This window comes from Neovison vison, chromosome 3 (genome assembly GCF_020171115.1).
Source record: "Neovison vison isolate M4711 chromosome 3, ASM_NN_V1, whole genome shotgun sequence".
In the NCBI taxonomy this organism is placed as follows: domain Eukaryota; kingdom Metazoa; phylum Chordata; class Mammalia; order Carnivora; family Mustelidae; genus Neogale; species Neogale vison.
The window spans coordinates 3,683,053-3,701,014 of record NC_058093.1 but is presented as its reverse complement, the minus strand read 5'-3'; the positions used below and the strand labels follow the sequence as shown (position 1 = coordinate 3,701,014).

The 17,962-nt window shown below is 41.1% G+C and overlaps 1 protein-coding gene, 1 long non-coding RNA gene and 1 other non-coding gene across 3 annotated transcripts in view; 2 read left to right on the top strand and 1 right to left on the bottom strand.

The window, feature by feature from the left end:
* LOC122901703 overlaps window positions 1-17,962 on the bottom strand; it is a 40,729-nt gene that overhangs the window by 6,309 nt on the left and 16,458 nt on the right. The gene's annotated exons all lie outside the window — the stretch shown is intronic.
* Window positions 2,629-2,734, top strand: LOC122903806. The gene has a single exon (XR_006384032.1). It is a non-coding gene; the product is annotated as a U6 spliceosomal RNA (small nuclear RNA).
* LOC122901702 (serine protease 58-like) lies at window positions 11,834-14,581 on the top strand. The gene is made up of 5 exons (XM_044240817.1): window positions 11,834-11,891; window positions 12,422-12,602; window positions 13,014-13,267; window positions 13,897-14,045; window positions 14,432-14,581. Exons 1-5 carry the CDS (start codon window positions 11,834-11,836, stop codon window positions 14,579-14,581), a joined length of 792 nt encoding a protein of 263 aa, XP_044096752.1.

Below are 17,962 nucleotides of genomic sequence, written 5' to 3'. Positions count from 1 at the left end.
TATGGATTTGGCAAACCTGATACATATTCAAACATTTGAGATCACAAAAGCCTGGTGAGCAGTTTTTCACTCACAACACTTTTGACATTAATTGTGTAGGTTTTTTTCCTTACATCAGTGAATTTTTCAACTCCCCAGACATCAACTGTGTGTCCTACAATTCAGTTCTAGCACTAACTGCCAGAGTTAGTAGACAGGTTAAAAGCCTCATTCCCGCAAAACTGCCCCCACTTCAGACACCAATCCTAAATCCCAGGCCAACCATAGTCCTGATGGTCAGGCTATTTCCCGAGACCCCCTTCTCCAGTTCCATAATTTGTTAGAATGGCTCACAGAAGCAGTTTGCTTGCTATTTACTGGTTTATTACAAAGGATACGACTCAGGAAGAGCAAAAGCCTGCTTGGGCAAAATAGAAGGTGGGGAGGAGGCAAAGAGCTTCCATGCCCTCTTCAGGCCTGGGCACATCACCCTCTCAACACCTCTCTATGTTCACCCATCACGAAGCATTCAGCTTGATCATTTAGTGGTTTCTTTGGAGGTTGCCTTATATAGGCATGATTGAGTAAGTCATTGACCACTGGTGATTAATTCAGTCTCCAGCTTCTCTCTCCCCTCCCTGGAGGTCAGCCGGATGGGGCCGGAAGTTCTAATTCACTAACAAGGTTGGCTCCTCTGGGAACCAGCCTCATCCCAAAGCTACCTACGGGCACACCAAGAGTCATGCCATTAGCATATACCACTCTGGTGTGGTTGAAAAGGTCTTAGGAATGACAAAAGGTGCTCCTACAATCTTTCAGGAAATTCTGAGGGTAGAAGCTCTATGCCAGGAACCAAGCACAAAGGCCAAATATGCATTTATCACACTTGAGAACATTTACTATAAATGAATGCTTACCCAAATGCTGGCAATTATTGCTAATTTAAAATATTATCCTGGAACTGGCAGCATGTTTAGGGCTATCATTTCAACACACCTAAAGAATGAGAACAACTTATTTGTGGAGCATAACAAATAGCATGGAAGACATGGGGAGTTAGAGAGGAGAAGGGAGTTGGGGGAAATTGGAAGGGGAGGTGAACCATGAGAGACTATGGACTCTGAAAAACAATCTGAGGGTTTTGAAGGTGCGGGGGGTGGGAGGTCGGGGTACCAGGTGGTGGGTATTATAGAGGGCACGGATTGCATGGAGCACTGGGTGTGGTGCAAAAATAATGAATACTGTTATGCCGAAAAAAAAAATGAGAACAACTACAATTTACTATCACAGGCGTCTACCTGGACGGCTGTTGAGCAATTTCACAGGGAAGGAAGAAGGATGCGACTCATTTTATTACAGAACAGCAGAGCATCTTGTCACTTACATGTAACTCTTTCGTCCAGTGTCCTCTAGTATCTGAACCACAGCTGTGATCCAAACAGAAAGGATAAGACTGAAAATTCCAAATGAACGTACTCAAGCTTTTTGGAGGGGGGAGCGGGGGGTACATTGTTTATGGGAGTGACCCTTGGGCATACACTCTATGCTCATTTAATTTAATTTTACGTAGACTATTAGCAAGTTTGTTTATGTGACTTACCAACCAGTCAACCGATTAGGGAGCATCAAATTAAAGCCACAAGTTCAGGAGAGAGGCTGAGAGAGGCCGCGGCAGGCAGGTGGCGTTCTGTCAGGATGAAGAGACCGCGGACAGTCTCACGGCAAAGCAGACAGCAAAAAATTTGTGAGAAATAAGTAAAAGTGAGGACATTTAGTGTGGGAGTAAACCTTCCAGTACCCTCCAGGACTATTTGAGGGTATCATGGTTTTGTAGTACAGAGAAGAACTGAGTTTTATGATGATGATTATCATCAAAAGAAAACTCAGTTTGGCTCTGTTTGAGAGGTCAGAAATACATAACCCATTTGTTTGTGTAAAAACAGTTCCAAGCAAATTTTTAAAAATAGTAAAACAATATGTATTAATTTTATTTTTAAAAGTATTCTTTATATAAGAGTATAAAGGGAAAAGTAAAAACTTTCATTTAACTGCCCCTACCCCTTCAATCTTCATCTGCAGCTTAATGGGGGAAACTCCAAAAATCTAGGAAATTCATTTATCTAGAGAACCCATTTTCTCATGATCTTGGCTAAAGGCAGCAGGGCTGTATCTGTAACTCAAGTCTCCATACACTAATCTGGTCGGGATGTTTTTGCTACCGAAGAAGATAATGCCAGTTCCAAATATGGAAATCAAAGGTGATATTATCTCTTCTTGATACTAGCCTCTGTATTCATATCTCTTTATAGCCACTAGTCTAACCACTTCTCATTGTTTTTTTGGATGCAAGACAAAATTCTAAAAGAGTACCAATGCTTAGTTTAATGAGTTCAATCAGTGATGCCTGGTGGTTCAGTGTGCTTTATTTATTTTTTTAGATTTTATTTTATTTATTTATTTGACAGAGATCACAAGTAGGCAGAGAGGCAGGCAGAGAGGGTGGGGGGAAGCAGGCTCCCCGATGAGCAGAGAGCCCGATGCAGGGCTCAATCCCAGGACCCTGGGATCATTATCTGAGCCAAAGGTAGAGGCTTAACTCACTGAATCACCCAGGCGCCCCACAATGTCCTTTTTAAAATATGCCAACAAGTGCAGCCTTCGGCAGCACATATACTAAAATTGAATGATACCAAAAAGATTAGAATGGCCCCTGGGCAAGGATGACACACAAATTTGTGAGGTGTTCCATATTTTAAAATAAAATAAAATAAAATAAATAAAACAGGCCAACAAACCTAAGAAAACCATTGTAGGGGGTCACAGAAAAAGGGTAGGCAGCTTGGTTTAGCAGGAGGGCTGGCCTCTTGGCCTGACTACTTCCTGTCCCCCTGATTCCTTTTCAGATCTGGACCAGATGGGAAAAACACCAAACATCCACCACCACCACCGCCTTGTCTTCAGAGGTAGTTTCTAACAGGAGCTGAATTCTCACGGGTCCCAAATAGTCTCAGTTATGGGCTCCAGGGTCTCAAGCAAAGGCTTAGTAAGTCTAAACAAGAACCTGGTGTGTGCCAAAAACATCTGTCAGAATGAAAACCGTTGTTTCTTATTTGCTTGAGGAGAAAAGAAAGGTGTTTAAAACAATAGACAACATTAAAGTACAGAATTTGAATATCTGCTTATACAATTTGAGGTCAAATTTGCTCAGAAAGCAACAAATTTCCATTGGTAACCGCTCTTTTCTTATGAACTCTGTATAGCTTGCAATTGAGACTTATCTATAGGAAACTGAAAACTTTCACAAGTAGCACATGAATTTTTGATGCATTTGAAATACAGATTGGGCTGAAGTTATCAAAATAGAATCATATTTCAAAATAAGAAATACTATGAGTCAGGACAGTCCTACCAATTATAGTGACCTCGTTTCTGAACGTCTTAAAGCTTGGGTCAGCACGATGATAGCAAAGCAATGTCTCATCAAAAAGGTGTAATTAAGAATGGGTGGTGGTATTTTACCCCTCCTCCCAAGAGTTCCAAAATGCTTTTGAACATGTTTATAAATATTTGCGTTTGTGTCATTTTAGGGGGAGCTTTCCATTCAAACATTTGGCTTCCAATGAGTCATCCCCAGTCTTGTTCACACCCAGAAGCGTCCTGCGTGGCCATCAGTGATTACTGGACTCCGTAACTGTCTTGTTTTCACAACCGGCTGGAGTGAAGATGGGAAAGGTGGTAGAGGGAGAAAGACATGTTGAGATAAACATGAGAACAGTCTTATTTCCATATGGGATTGTGGCAAATAAGCACCAATACCCTACCATTTAAGGTTAGCTTAATGCTGGAATTGTGATGGATTTGTTTTTGACCTTTCAAGAAACATCCAGATGATTATCCCTGATGTTGTTACTTTTTTCAGTCATCATGTATATTTGCTAGCTTAGGACACCCCAGAATTCAAGTTACAATATGATATCTTATTTTTATTGTTGTAATTACAGTTATTGGATCCTAAAACCATCAACTAAAAGCAACTGGAAGAATAAATTACCCTTCCCCGTATTGAAATTGAAGAGAATGAGGGTCCTTAGTTAGGCTTTTAATTAAATTGTTCTTCAGCTAGAATTAAAAACTTTTATGTAAATAAGGAAGCAACGGTGATGAAGCATATCAATTATCAATGTGTCTCTTTTTTATTTCCATATCTAAATGGAAAAACATGGGAGTTGAAGTAGCACATTATATATCTCGGGGGTTAGATGTCAATATGGAAAAAAAACCCACTAAAGCTAAAATTGCCATGCATGTTAATGTGAATTCCAGATTTTTTAAAAATAAGAAATAAGTACTTTGCAAATTATACAGTAGATAGAATATACTATATATTCCTCTTTATTGGATTAGGGGAAGGGTTGCACACTCAGGTCCTTAAATCGAATGGCACTCTATGTACCTGGTCATATCTTGTTTGCAGATTACATACTAAATGCTTAGGAACGATCTTTGTTCTCTCTTACCTCCCCAAAACACTATTCCCATTTTTCTTGAAATATATATTTCTCTATGTTTACATTTTATTCTTCCCAATTTTTGTGTGGACTTGGTTATCAAAACAATATCACTTTTTCTTCACTTTAAGAAAAAAATGATATGATTCATACATTTGTGACTGAAAACTGTCACTTAGCCTTCATGTGAAAGAGGCAATGAAGATTGGTGACGACTATGATAAAATAGGAAAGCACATGCCTCCTTTGAAATGAGGATTCACTTCTAAATACCAGTAAATATGGCAATAGACATATCCTTTTTTCAAGAGAAAGCCTGAAAGTATTTAAGTATTAAGTATTTAAGTATTTTATGACTCAATGCTTTAAAAACAAGAAATTCCCTCTTAGGAGCCAAAAAAAACCCCAATAATTACCACTGGAAAATGTGAGACATTAAACATTTACTACTAACAAATACTAAATATTTGTACTTCAGTTCACATTAGGGGAGGAGAGAGAGATGGAATGTGCCGAGGACCCTGGAGTGGTTTCCCTCATGGTCCGCCTTGCACCTCTCAGCCAAACACCAACAACACTGTTCATGGGACACCTGAGGTGCCCTCAGTCATCTCTGATCCTCTTCTAGAAACCATTCCCTAATTTGCTACGGAGTGAATATTTCACACTTGAATTCACACTTGCTGGGAGAGACAGCAAAATCTTAGGGCAATTCTAACAATAACAATAATGAACTCATGTTGAGCGTCAGGCACTATTTATTCTTTCACTTAACAAGAACTTACTGAATGCCTGCTATGTGCTAGAACTAGGTTTCTGGGATGTATTAGCTAGTTTGTAGACATTGGAAATATATCAGTTTTTTAAAAAAGAAAAAAAAATGCCTGTCCTTATGGAGATTAGATTCACTGGGGAGACAGATAATAAAATGAATAAGTATATTAAAATGAGTTAAGTATATTAAGTTATACTTAATAAGTACTATTAAGAGATGGTAATAAATGCTATGGAGAAAACTAGAGTAAGAAAGAGTAATTTCTCTGGTACACCAATGTATAATTGAAATGTATATACTGGGTAACTGACGGAACCTCCACACTGATTTCTTGTGCTGTGGGATGAAAGCTGTATTAGTGGGGAAGACAAAGTGAAATATCTGAAACTGATTTGCCCCTTCATATGATAGTGAATAAAAAACAGTATCACATCCTGGGGGAAATGCAGCATTTAGTGCTACCAGTCAAGACCTGAAGAACACAGGGTGATGGCCCTCACTTATCCCCATGTAATTTGCCAGTATGACCCTTACAAAAACGTCTGATCCTGGGGAATAATAAAGTCAACCAAATAGTGGCTCTGATTGCAGTGGCTGTGCCAGATGTAATATCTCTGCTGACACAGGCTAATATGGCCGCAGGTACCTTACATTGATTAGCAAATGCCTTCATTTCTATTCCTATCAAGGGAAGGAAACAGAAGTATGTGAATGACACAAACATTTACAGTCTTGACCAGCGTAATTCTTTTGCTCTCTGTGGTAATATAAGCAAAGGAACCTAGACTGCCTGGACATTTTGCATATCATCACAATATTGAAGATATCATATGTGGTGGTTTTTAAGTATGCCCACAAATGCTTTGGTATTTCTTCCTTCAAGAGACAGATCTTAATTCCTGTCCCCTTGAGTGTGGTCTGGCCTTAGTGACTTACTTCTAACAAATAGAATATTGCAAAAGTGATGATATGTGACTTCTAAGACATTACAGCTTCATTCCTTGCTCTCTTTTGGATCACTTAACATGAGGGAGGTCAGGTACCATATGATAAAGGCACTGGAGTAGCCATTTCAGAGATATTTATGTGGAAAAAAACTGAGGCCTTCTGCCCAAAGCTGTGTGAGTGAGCCATCACCGAAGCAGATCCTCCAGCCCCAATCAAGCCTTCAGATGACTGCAGCCCCGGACAGCATCTTGCCTGTAACCTCATGAGAGACCTTAGCTATACTGCCTAGCAGACTTATGCTATTAAAGATATGTGTGATGGGAAAAGACATTTTATGGAGTTTCCAGCAAGCCCTGGTAAAAGAATCATTATGAAGATGTTAGAGTTCTGGAACAATGTTATACCATCTGTGGCAGACACCATTCAAAATATAGCTCCTGATGTGCTCCTAGGCTTTGGTAGAGACAGAATACCTGATCTCGGGACATGCAGTGACTGTGCAGCCAGAACTGTTTGTGACAAGGTGTGTTCTGTCAAATCTACTAAATCATAAGGTCGTGTGAGCCCAACAAAAGTCCGTAGTGAGATGGAAGTGGTACAACAAAGGACAAGTAAGCTGCATGTGTAGATGGCTTAGATCCCTGTTTCAACCATCACTATGGCACCATTGCATCTCTCTCAGCTTACATTCATGGTTTTTTTGGGGGGGGATTGTGGTAGTGGACAGGCAAGTTCCCTTATGATCAGCTCATGGAAAAGAAAAAAAACTTGTCCTGATACATAAATGGATTAGCTTGGTATGTGGTGAAGCCAGGAATGAACCACTATTATGATCCCCATCCAAAGATGGCCTTAGAAGACAGCAGTAATGGAAAGAGCTTTGGGGGTACATCTGGTCATCTATATTGTGTGGAAAGAAAAGTAGCCTGAAATAAAAATGTAAGACTCATGCGACAAATAATGTAGCTTCTTAGTCAGGGGTTTGGAAAGAGAAAGATTCAAAAATTGGGAACGAGCAGGTCTAGGGAAGAGGCATGTGGATAGACCTATAGGAGTCCATTCCTCCAGCTACTGGAAGAATTGCAGAAATCCTATTCAGAATATATTAAAAATTCTTCACATCTTCATTTTAAAGAATGAGATGACCCAGTTTAAAAATGGGCAAAAGGCCTGAATAGACACTTTATCAAAGAAGATGTAGGGATGGCATATATGCACATGAAAAGATGTTCAACATCATCAGTCACAGAGAAATGCAAATTAAAACCGAACTGAAACACTATTTCATAGTTAGGAGAATAGCTGAAGTTAAAAAGACAGAACACATTGTACACCTCAAATTAGTACATTATAATGTGTCAATTACATCTCAATTTAAAAAGTTTTTAAAAGACTGAACACATCCAAGTATTGGTGAAGATATAGAGGGACTGGAACACTTACACTTCTGGTGAAATACTTTAAAATACTTTTAAAAAATACTTGAAAATACTTTTTAAACATTTATTTATTCACTCTAGAGAGAGAGAGAGTAGGGAGAGGCAGAGGGAGAGGGAGATAGAAATTGTAGCAGATTCCTTGCTGAGCTCGGAGCCTGATGAGAGGTTTGATCTCACAACCCTGAAATCATGACTTGAACTAAAACCAAGAGTTGGAAGCTCAATTGACTGTGCCATCCAGGGGCCCCCAAAATGTACAATACTTCGGAAGACAGTTTGACTGTTCCTTGAAAAGTTAAATATATACTTACTATATATGATCCAACCATTTCATCTTTATTTACCCAAGAGAAAAGGAAGCATATGTTTACATAAAGACATATACACACATATGTACCTACATAAAGACCCACATATGTGAAGTATTCACAGAAGCTCTATTTGTATAATCCCAAACTGCAAACAACCAAAAATCCATCAATAGGTAAACAAATTTTGGTCTATCAGTACAATAGAATATTACTCAGCAGTGAAAATAAATGAACTCTAGAGTCACACAACAACATGTATGAATCCAAATTAATTATGCTGAGTGAAAGTAGCTAGACCAAAAAAGAAAACTACCTGTAATGACTCTATTTATCTAGTATTCTAGAAAATACAAATTTATCTATAGGGACAGAAAGAGATTAGTGGTTGCTTTGTGATAAGTTGGTAGGTTGGAGGGAAGGAGGAGGAATTACAAAGGGGCATAAGGAATCTTTTGGGAATATGCTCATTAACTTACCAAATTGTACATTTTAAATATGCAATTTATTGTATACCATTATACTTCAGTTAAGCTTTTAAAAGACATAAAAGGTTAAATCTCATGCCAGTGATGTCTAGTACCTTCAAAAGTACTACTTCAAAATACTTCAAAGTATTTTCTAGAATACTTTGATCCTTAGAATCAAAAGCCATAATCTTGAAATGCTCTTCCCATTAACTCACAAGGAAGTGACCTGAGGCAAGCCCGGGAGCTGACATTATCTAGAGGTCAGGTCAATGTGGCAGGCTGTTGGGAGCTTTAAATCAGGAGGTAGGTGGTATTCACTTATTCATCCAAAAAAAGTAATACACATGCATGTGTATGCATGAATTTGTGTGTGTATAAAATCTGGTATTCAGGGATGCCTGGGTGGCTCAGTCAGTTAAGCCAGGGTCCTGGGATCGAGTCCCCTATCAGGCTCTTTGCTCAGCAAGGAGCCTGCTTCTCCCTCTGCCTGCTGTTCCCCCTACATGTGCTCGCTCTCTCTGACAAATAAATAAATAAAATCTTTTTAAAAAATCTACTATGCAGTATCAGTATTATTTTAATATCTAGGGACACAGAGTAGAATCAGATACAAATCCTGCGCTTAAGTCAAGGTCATGAACCAGGTAAACAGAGCTTCTTAAATCTGAGACCATCCAGAAGCATGTGAGTGTCTGAGAGGATCAACAACAAGTGTGGAGGCGACAGACCCAGATCCGGTAGTTTGGGGCACTGATCCAGGAAGTGTCTCTGACGATCCAGATTCTGGCCCTTGACATCCAGGCTTGAGTCATTTAGCAAGGGTTATGGATAGGAGCAGACTCCCTGATAAGCGGTGAGGTAGGGTGGATGCGCCCAATCTTGTTTATATAGTGAGCCAAAGAATGAAAGGAAGCCTGGAGGGAAGTGCTCAATGTGAAGAATACCGAAGAAACTAGCGGACCAAGGTGCAAGGTCTACAATAGAGAAGAGAGAAAAATAATGCACCAGGGAATAGTTCGGTCGGAGAGACAGTGGAGACAAACTGGAATCTGAGGGGCTCATAAAACCCGGTCTGAACAAGTGGAGCTCACTGGGTGCCAGCAGGGATTAGTACAGAGAGGGAGCAGAGAAACGTCTTAGTGAGAGATGCAATCCAATCAGAGGCTGGATGAGAATCCTTTCTTGTATGAACCCAGGACGTATAGCCAAGGACTCACAGCCAGTCAGAAGAATATATTCAAAACAGGCCTCTGACCAAACGACGGGGGGACGAGCCAGTCCTTGCTCATCAGTAGGGAAACAGATGACCATGGAAGCATGACAGTCATGAGATTTTTGACAAGAATCCAAGGAAAAGATACCCAGATCAGAGCAGAAATTGGTGCCTATGATGTGCTGATGGGAACTGTCCAGGTGAGGCCAAGCTAAGAGGGTTAAAAGCCAAAGATTATAGCCAATTTTAAAAGACATTAGGACACACAGAGACTAGGGTTGGTCAGAGAGAGGTAAGTTCACCAACAGATCTTTCAAGGACACAGGCTCCTTTGGAGATTACCCAGGGACTCTGACTCCGCCCATTATGTCACAGTCCTACGTAGTCATGTGTCAGTCTCAGGTTACTGAGGGCTTTGGCAGTCAAGCTAGGAGTTTAGACATGAAGAAATGGGCATGAGGAACAACTGTAAGCTTTCAATCAAGAGCACAACAACAACAACAACAAAAATCACTCTGGCAAGTTGGACAGAGGAAAGAGCTTGTCGAAGAAGGCCAGTTTGAAAACTATCACAGCCACTCAGGGACTATGCGGTGAGGGAGGCAGCTGTGAGAGAAGGAGTTGCTGTCAGAGAGGAGGGAGAAGAAACCAGACTGTAGGAGATGAAGCTGGTTGCCTCTATGTGGTAGATAGAGGGATAGCTACGTGATAACACAAAGATAGTAAAGTGTTAGTTGAAGAAAATAAGGAGGAGGCATGGTAGTATCCATGCTTCAGTGCTTTTAAATTTTTTGTATGTTTGAAAATGTACACAATAAAATGGCAGGAAAAAAATGGCCAACAACTATGCCCCTTCTATCTCTGCCCTTGTGATATGATTTTACACATTCTCTCATCAGGTAGTGGACTCTTATCTACCTGTGACTGTGAGTCAGCCGTGCAACTTGATTTGGCCAATGGGACGTTAGTAAATATGACATATGTAAAGGCCTGAAGATTGGGGCATTGAGATATACCATTTTTCTGAACTTTGCAATTACCATCATATAAATGATCTTGGACTAGCCTGTTGAATAGTGATAGACACATGGCCTAGTTACTCTCATCACGCTCTAGCTGACAACAAGCCAACCGTTGGACATGTTTGTGGAACCATTGGCCGCCAGTTGATTACAGATGCATCAGTGAGCCCTGCGGAGACCGTCCCAAACTTGCAATCTACAGAATTGTGACCAAAATTAACTATCATTTTAAGCCACTAAGTTTTGAGGAAATTTGCCAGCAAAAGACAACTGATATAGTCTTTTTTTTTTTAAGATTTTATTTATTTATTTGACAGAGAGAGATCACAAGCAGGCAGAGAGGCAGGCAGAGAGAGAGGAGGAAGCAGGCTCCCTGCTGAGCAGAGAGCCCGATGCGGGACTCGATCCCAGGACCCTGAGATCATGACCTGAGCCGAAGGCAGCGGCTTAACCCACTGAGCCACCCAGGTGCCCGACAACTGATACATTCTACCTGTTATCCCTTTGACTTTATTCTGAGGGAACTCCATGCTGAGCCCTGTCTGTCTTTATGTGGCTCTGCAAAGCTTCAGGGAGAGGTCAGCTGTATCTGGGGATTAGAGGGAGGATGACATGGCGTGGGGTCTGTGACATGAGAGGATGTTATGCTGTGGAGCCAGTGTGACATTCGGGCAAGAGTCAATGTGACATGGGGGAAGGCTTGGTTGGTTAGATGAGGGCTCTAGCTCAGAGTGGAGGGAGTTTATTTTGAAGTTGAGGGCTAGTAAATGTCACACAGGTAGATGAAGATCAACCACAGGAAGTGAGGACAGGTGAGTAAATGTAAGGGAACTGGGGGCTGAAGTATTACTGGAGACAGTGGAATAAGGCAGACACAATTGGCCAGTTGAGATTTCTCTTTGGTAATAAAGTTCTTAACTCACAGGATATTCCTCTGTGGTCAGGCATTTCACCTTACAAAAATCTCCCAGACTATAATGGGAGGGCAGACTCTCTAGAGAAATAGGGTCTGGCTGTCTTTCCCCCCTTTGATGCCATCCTCCCTTGGTTCGGAGCATTTTGCTCCATTGATATTCCCACCCCCTTGATATTTCTCCCTTTGCAAAGCTTCTAGGAGGTCAGACTTGTTGGTAGTTCACTCCCTTCCTAGGTCTACTTACAGCCAGAGGACATGGAGATCACAGACATGAACCACCTCTTTTTAGTCTTCAACATTCTGACAGCGACTGGTGAGTGCTGGTGCCTACTTTGGCTTAAAACTTTGAAAAGGTTGTATTGGAGTGAAGTGTAGGAAATGGGTCTAGATAAGATGGGTGGAGACAACATTAGTTAGAAAGATAAGAATTTAGGATCCTGTGATTAGAAGTTGCCTTGTATACTCAGGTGTCTAGAGCCACTGACTTTCCTCTGGCTCCATGGGTGCAAGAGAAGATTCAGACTGAGATAATAAGACTTGGCACAGTAGATGGTGGGTGTCAGCAAGAGAACGTGATTTTGCTATGTAGTTAGGAAGGAAGCTTGAGGAAAAGAGAGGATAATCAAGCTGAAGGAAGAAAGGAGAGGAGGAGTAAGAAGGAGGACGCAAATACAGAGAGAAGGCTAAGGGAAAATTAACAAAAGGACTGAGAAATGGTTCAATATCACCTCAAACATCAGTGACACATTGACTATTTCCAAGCATGTCCACATAAAGTGTTTCAGACTTCCATCTTCTGGAATGTCTGTCCATCTCTAAAATTCTGTCTTCCTTTCCCGACAGTAGTAACAACAAAAACTGTAAAACCAACACCAGTACAAGTAAAATTAGCCCAGCAGTTCAATCAGATGGATGGCAAAACTGTACCAACCTTTTTGGTTTTCCTGAACTCAGAATATGAGCCTTGTTTGGGGACCCTGATCCACAAACAGTGGGTTCTCACTGCGGCCCACTGCTTCTTGCCGTGAGTAATGGGGGGTCTAAACGGAGAGGTAGCCCCCTTAGTCACTGAGATTGCGATGGGGGTACTGAGAATCAGCCCTGAAGAAACTTGCCCTGGGGTTTTCAAGCCTAAGAAGGGATTGGGAGGAGGCAGGAAATAGATCTGGGTGGTTATGAGTTAGAGTTCTGGTGGGATGATGTAGACAGAGGGACCTGGGAGTTGAGGACTAGGGGGTGAATCGGTACGGAAGAAAGATCTATATACAATGTGGTGCAGATCAAAGAGTTATAGAGCTGCAGTAGAATCACTGCCAGACAAGGAAATGGAGGTCTTGTGATGGAAGGAATTCATGCAAAGTCACAAAGCAAGTTGGGGAGAAAGGATACAAGGTGAACAATAGAATAATATCTAATCCTCCATGGCCTATTCCAGATTTCTTGAGATAAACATTGCTGCTTCAAAAGAGAGTTTCCAAAACAAGATTGGAAACTTAAGACCCATGCTTACTGTTCAACACCCAGATTTTAGCCGGGATTCTGCTGAGCATGACCTCATGCTTATCAAGCTGAATCATCCCCAAAAGCTCAATGATCAGGTGAAGCTGGTGGTTCTGCCCAATACCACAGATGACAGAAGAGGGGAAAAGTGCACCGTCTCTGGCTGGGGCTGGGAATGGAAGAATTCCAGTGAGTGACCTTCAAGACAGACCCTTAGTGCCTCTTAAGTATCCACTCAAAGAGGATCATCCTATAATTATTATTATAGATCATGAGAATTGGAAGAAGCCTGAGAACTTAATAATATCTTAACCTCTAGTTTGATTCATTTGGAAACTGAGGCCCAAACTGGTAACATGACTGTTTAGGGCGGGAGGTGTCTGGAATCCAGTGTTCTTGGCTCATTCATCCCCCAGGTGAGGGGGGAAAAGGTGTCTGGGTGAGGATGGGGCTGGCTGGCAATCCTGCTGGTGAAGCTGAGTGTGGCTTATTCAATAGAAACAAAGAGACAGGCCTTCACAAACAAAAGCATGCACACACAAGCCCAAGGTATGCAGTTTGCAACACTGGGACTAGACCAGAAAACCAGAAAGGTTTTCTCCTTTCATTATGTTTCTTCTTCGGTTCGTTTTCATTTTGGCTTTTTCTTTGATTGAATGATGGAGAGGTTAATGACAGAAAAGAGGGAGGGAAGGGGAGAAGAAAGGGAGATGAACATGCTAAAGTTCAAAGAAAAACAAAGCCTCCTCTCTCTCTCTCCCTCTGTGTGTGTGTGTGTGTGTGTGTGCGCGTGTATGTGCACATGCTCGTGTGCATAGACACAGAGCCCGATATGCAGATAAACCAGACTGTCTTTTGGTTCCCTAATGATGACTGCAAAGAGTCCCCTGTGAGAGAATTTCCTGTTAAAATCACAGAGAACATGTTCTGTGCGGGATCATCTCTGGAGAGCACACACACATGTAAGGTAACTCTTATCCCTCTGCCCCATTTGAGTTTGGTCTGGGACACTGTTTTGGGGTCCATTTATCTCCCTCACCCAATCTAATTTCCTGTCTCTACATTCAAGAAGAGGTAAAGGTAAATGGGATCCAGGATAGGATGTGTCCTTCCAATAACGAATGAACTTAGATGCCAGGGTGAAAACATCTCAAAGTGTATTTCTTCATGGCTAACTCTGATGTGGCCTAGAATGAGTGCTGGGACATGCCCAACATGTCCACCAGACATTTCTCCCTGTCCTTGTCACCTAAATCTCTCTATTCTGGATGCCTGAGATAGGGACTTTGCATTAGGTACTAGGTCATCTTTGTTTGACCCTCCTGTCTGACCCATCTGTCCTTTTCCTAACAGGAATTAGCAGCTGCCCCAATCCTGTGCCAGAATCAGCTCCATGGGATCCTATCTTGGTCAGCAGGATGTATTCTGAGAGGTGATATTGGCTACTACACCAGGGTTTCCCACTATACAGACTGGATCCACAAAGTCATCCACAGCAACTAAGCTCTCTCCCTTCCCTCTCCCAGTGGCCTCAGAACTGGGTCTATCATCTTGACCCTTCCTTTCCCTCAAGTCTCATAAAAAGATGGGAATAGAGTCTTTGGCTATCAGAAATAGTCTCTTCCTTCTGTTCTCTTGACTTCCCTTTTCCTTTCTCAGTCCTAGCCTGAATGATCACCAAAGGATTTGAGCTGGATAACATTCTCCTAAATAAGCTAACTTCTCACCACTCCCTTCCTCTCCTCCAACTTTCTACTCACCTTCCATGGTTTGCTCAGACTTGTATGGAGCAGTTCTCCTCCAACTTCTACCCTCCAGAGGGCATATGGGCCTCAGGAATGTGATGGTGAGACAGCGGGACCCAAGGTGACTCCTTTGTCTGACATCACTTAGAGCTGAGTCAGGCCTCTGAGTCAGGCCTATACCCTTTCCCTCCATCATATCTAATAAGGCTCAGTAAGTGCTGCAATGTTATTAGGCTGCTGGCAACATAATTGTTAAGAGATGGAGGCTGGAATTTTATGACAATAAGAAGTATAAGCGTTGCAAAGAGGGTTAGGAGATGAAGCAGAAGAGGGTGCAGAGAGGAGTTAGATGGGTCAGACCACCAGCAGGAGAAGGGATGATCTCCTGAGAGATCTTTCCTAATGATAAGCACAGAAAAATCTAAGATAGATGGCTGGAAAGAGAATGGTAGAAGGATGATAGGGAAATATTAAAACCTAGGTGAGTATAATTATGTTTGTGTGTGTCTGTGAGGGTGCATATGCACATGTGTGTATATAGATTGGTGGAGATGTGCGCAAAGAATGATCTCACTGAACCAACCAAAATCTACCCTACTAATTACCAATTCAGCTGATTTTCTCCAAATCCTGAATTCACCTGCTCTTATCCTACCTTTCTCAATTATTAAATTTAAAAAAAACTAGAGTAGATCCTATTTCTATTATAATATTTTATTTTGAAATTGGTTAAGATAAGAAATTGTAAAAAAAAAAAGTTACAGAAAGTTTCTGTGTACCCAGTCTTGCCCCATTGGTAATATTTTCTATAGCCATAGTAAAATGTCAAAACCAGGAAATGCACAGTGGTACAATTCTGTTCATTCAGGCACAGGTTTTATTTGGATGTCATCAGTCTTTCTTTATATATACTCTTTTTCAGGGTAAGATTTGAAATCTCATCACATGTATGGATTCCTATAACCATCACCACAAGCAGAATCCAAAGCTGTTCTATCACCATGCCATCAGAAAGAAACTTCTTCCTGTTCCACTTTAATAATCACACCATTTCTTGGCCCTAGCCCTTGCAACCACTGATCTGTCTTCCATCACTACAATTTTGTCACTTCAGGAATGTTCTATAGTATGCAATCTATATAATTCCACTGCTCTTTTTTTTCATTCATTATGTTCCAAGGGTCCTTTCGTTGTCATTTCCTTTCTATCTGAATAGCTTTTTTAGCCATTCTTTTAGAACAAGTCTGCTGGTGACAAATCCTCCAAGTGTTTCTTCACCTTATTTCTTGAAGGATATTTTTTGCTGGATAAAGAATATGGTGTGTGTGGGGGGTTGTGTCTGAGGGGCTCAGTCCATTAAGTGTCTGCCTTCATTCAGCTCAGGTCATGATCCAGGGTCCTGTGATAGAGCCTTGCGTTGCTTCTCCCTCTGCACCTCTCCCTCCTTGTGCTCATGCTCTATCCATAAATCAATAAAATATTTTTTAAAAATTCTGGGTTGACAGTGCTTTTCTTTCAGGACTTGAAAAATGTTTGCCTTTTTCTTCTGTCCTTCATGTTTCTGAGGAGGGATCTGCTATCATTTGGCTCATTGTTCCCCGATAGGTAATGATTGTTTTCTTTCTGGCTCTGGAAGCTTTTGAAAGTATTTCTTCATCTTCCTTCATCTTTCCTTTTCAGAGATTTAATTGTGACATGTCTGGGTGTGAACTTTTAAAAGTTTGTTCTGGTTGGGGGTACATTTAGTTTCTTGAATAGATAGGTTTATGTCTCTCACCAAATTTGAGATGTTTGAACCATATCCTTTCAAGTATTTTTCAGCTTAGTGTTCTTTTTCTTCTGAAACTTTGATAACATGAATGTTAAATCTTCTGTTATCATCTACAGGTCCTAGGGGAACCATTCATTTTTTTAGATATCATTTTCTCATCTGCTATTCATATTGACAATTTCTATTTCTCTGTCTTCAAGTTCACTGACTCTTCTGGCCTCCTGATTTTGCTATTGAACTCATTAATTTAATTGTGCTTTTATTTTCTACATTTATGATGCTTTCATATCTTGGGAGCCTTGCTGGCTAGGGAAAGAGTGTCCCTCCTAGAGCTAACTAATTCCTGGAGGTAGTAAGTGATTCTGTCTACCGCATGTTTTTTTATATGCAAACCTACCAATCCAGAGCTATACCCCAACCACCTCCTTTAGTCTAACTTTCACACACCAAGCCAATATTTCCCCTGCCCTAAATCACACAGGGCCAGGTACTGAACAACTGGGGATCACCACTGTAGCTCAGAGCCTGCCAAAATTATTCAAACTATTCAATCCTAAACTTGTTCTAACTTGACTACCCTGACTCACCCATTCCTTCTATTGGTTTCCAAATAAAAGCTTGTACCTGTGCTTTCCTCTCACTTCTCCAGCCTGACTGACCCTAGTACTTCCTCATGTAGCCTTGCATGGCAGCATGCTCTTAATAAACTCTTCTTTCCATGGCACTGACCTGTCAGTGTTATCATTTAGTCACTTTTAGAAATAAAATCCTAGGTTCAGTTAAAACACCCGTCTAATGAATTTTTTATTTCAGTTATTATATTTTTAAATTCTAAAATTTCCATTTGGTTTATCTTTATGTCTGGTATAAATTTTTGCTCAGATCTTTCTGTTTCTTTTTCATTCGATTCAAGAGTATTTATAACTGCTTAGTAGAATATTTTTGTAATAGCTGCTTTAAAATCCTTGTCTGATAATCCCAACATCTTCATCATCTTGAATTGACATCTGTTGATTGTATTTTATTTTTTTTTAAAGATTTTATTTATTTATTTGACAGAGAGAGATCACAAGCAGGCAGAGAGGCAGGCAGAGAGAGAGGAGGAAGCAGGCTCCCTGCTGAGCAGAGAGCCCGATGCGGGACTCGATCCCAGGACTCTGAGATCATGACCTGAGCCGAAGGCAGAGGCCCAACCCACTGAGCCACCCAGGCGCCCCTGTTGATTGTATTTTCTTGTTGGAGCTGACATTTGCCTAGTACAGTGAACAATTTCATACTATACCTTGGACGGTTGGATATCCTATGAATCTGATTCCTATTTAGGTATCTTAGTTGAGGGGAGCCTGAATCTTGGCTTAGGCATCCAAA

What these genes read in the sequence shown, in the direction of transcription:
- LOC122901702 (XM_044240817.1), top strand. Translation starts at nt 11,834, where the DNA reads ATGGAGATCACAGACATGAACCACCTCTTTTTAGTCTTCAACATTCTG. An exon ending in CAACATTCTGACAGCGACTG is followed by an intron (nt 11,892 to 12,421) that starts GTGAGTGCTGGT and finishes CTTTCCCGACAG; the next exon opens with TAGTAACAACAAAAACTGTA. An exon ending in CTGGGAATGGAAGAATTCCA is followed by an intron (nt 13,268 to 13,896) that starts GTGAGTGACCTT and finishes TCGTGTGCATAG; the next exon opens with ACACAGAGCCCGATATGCAG.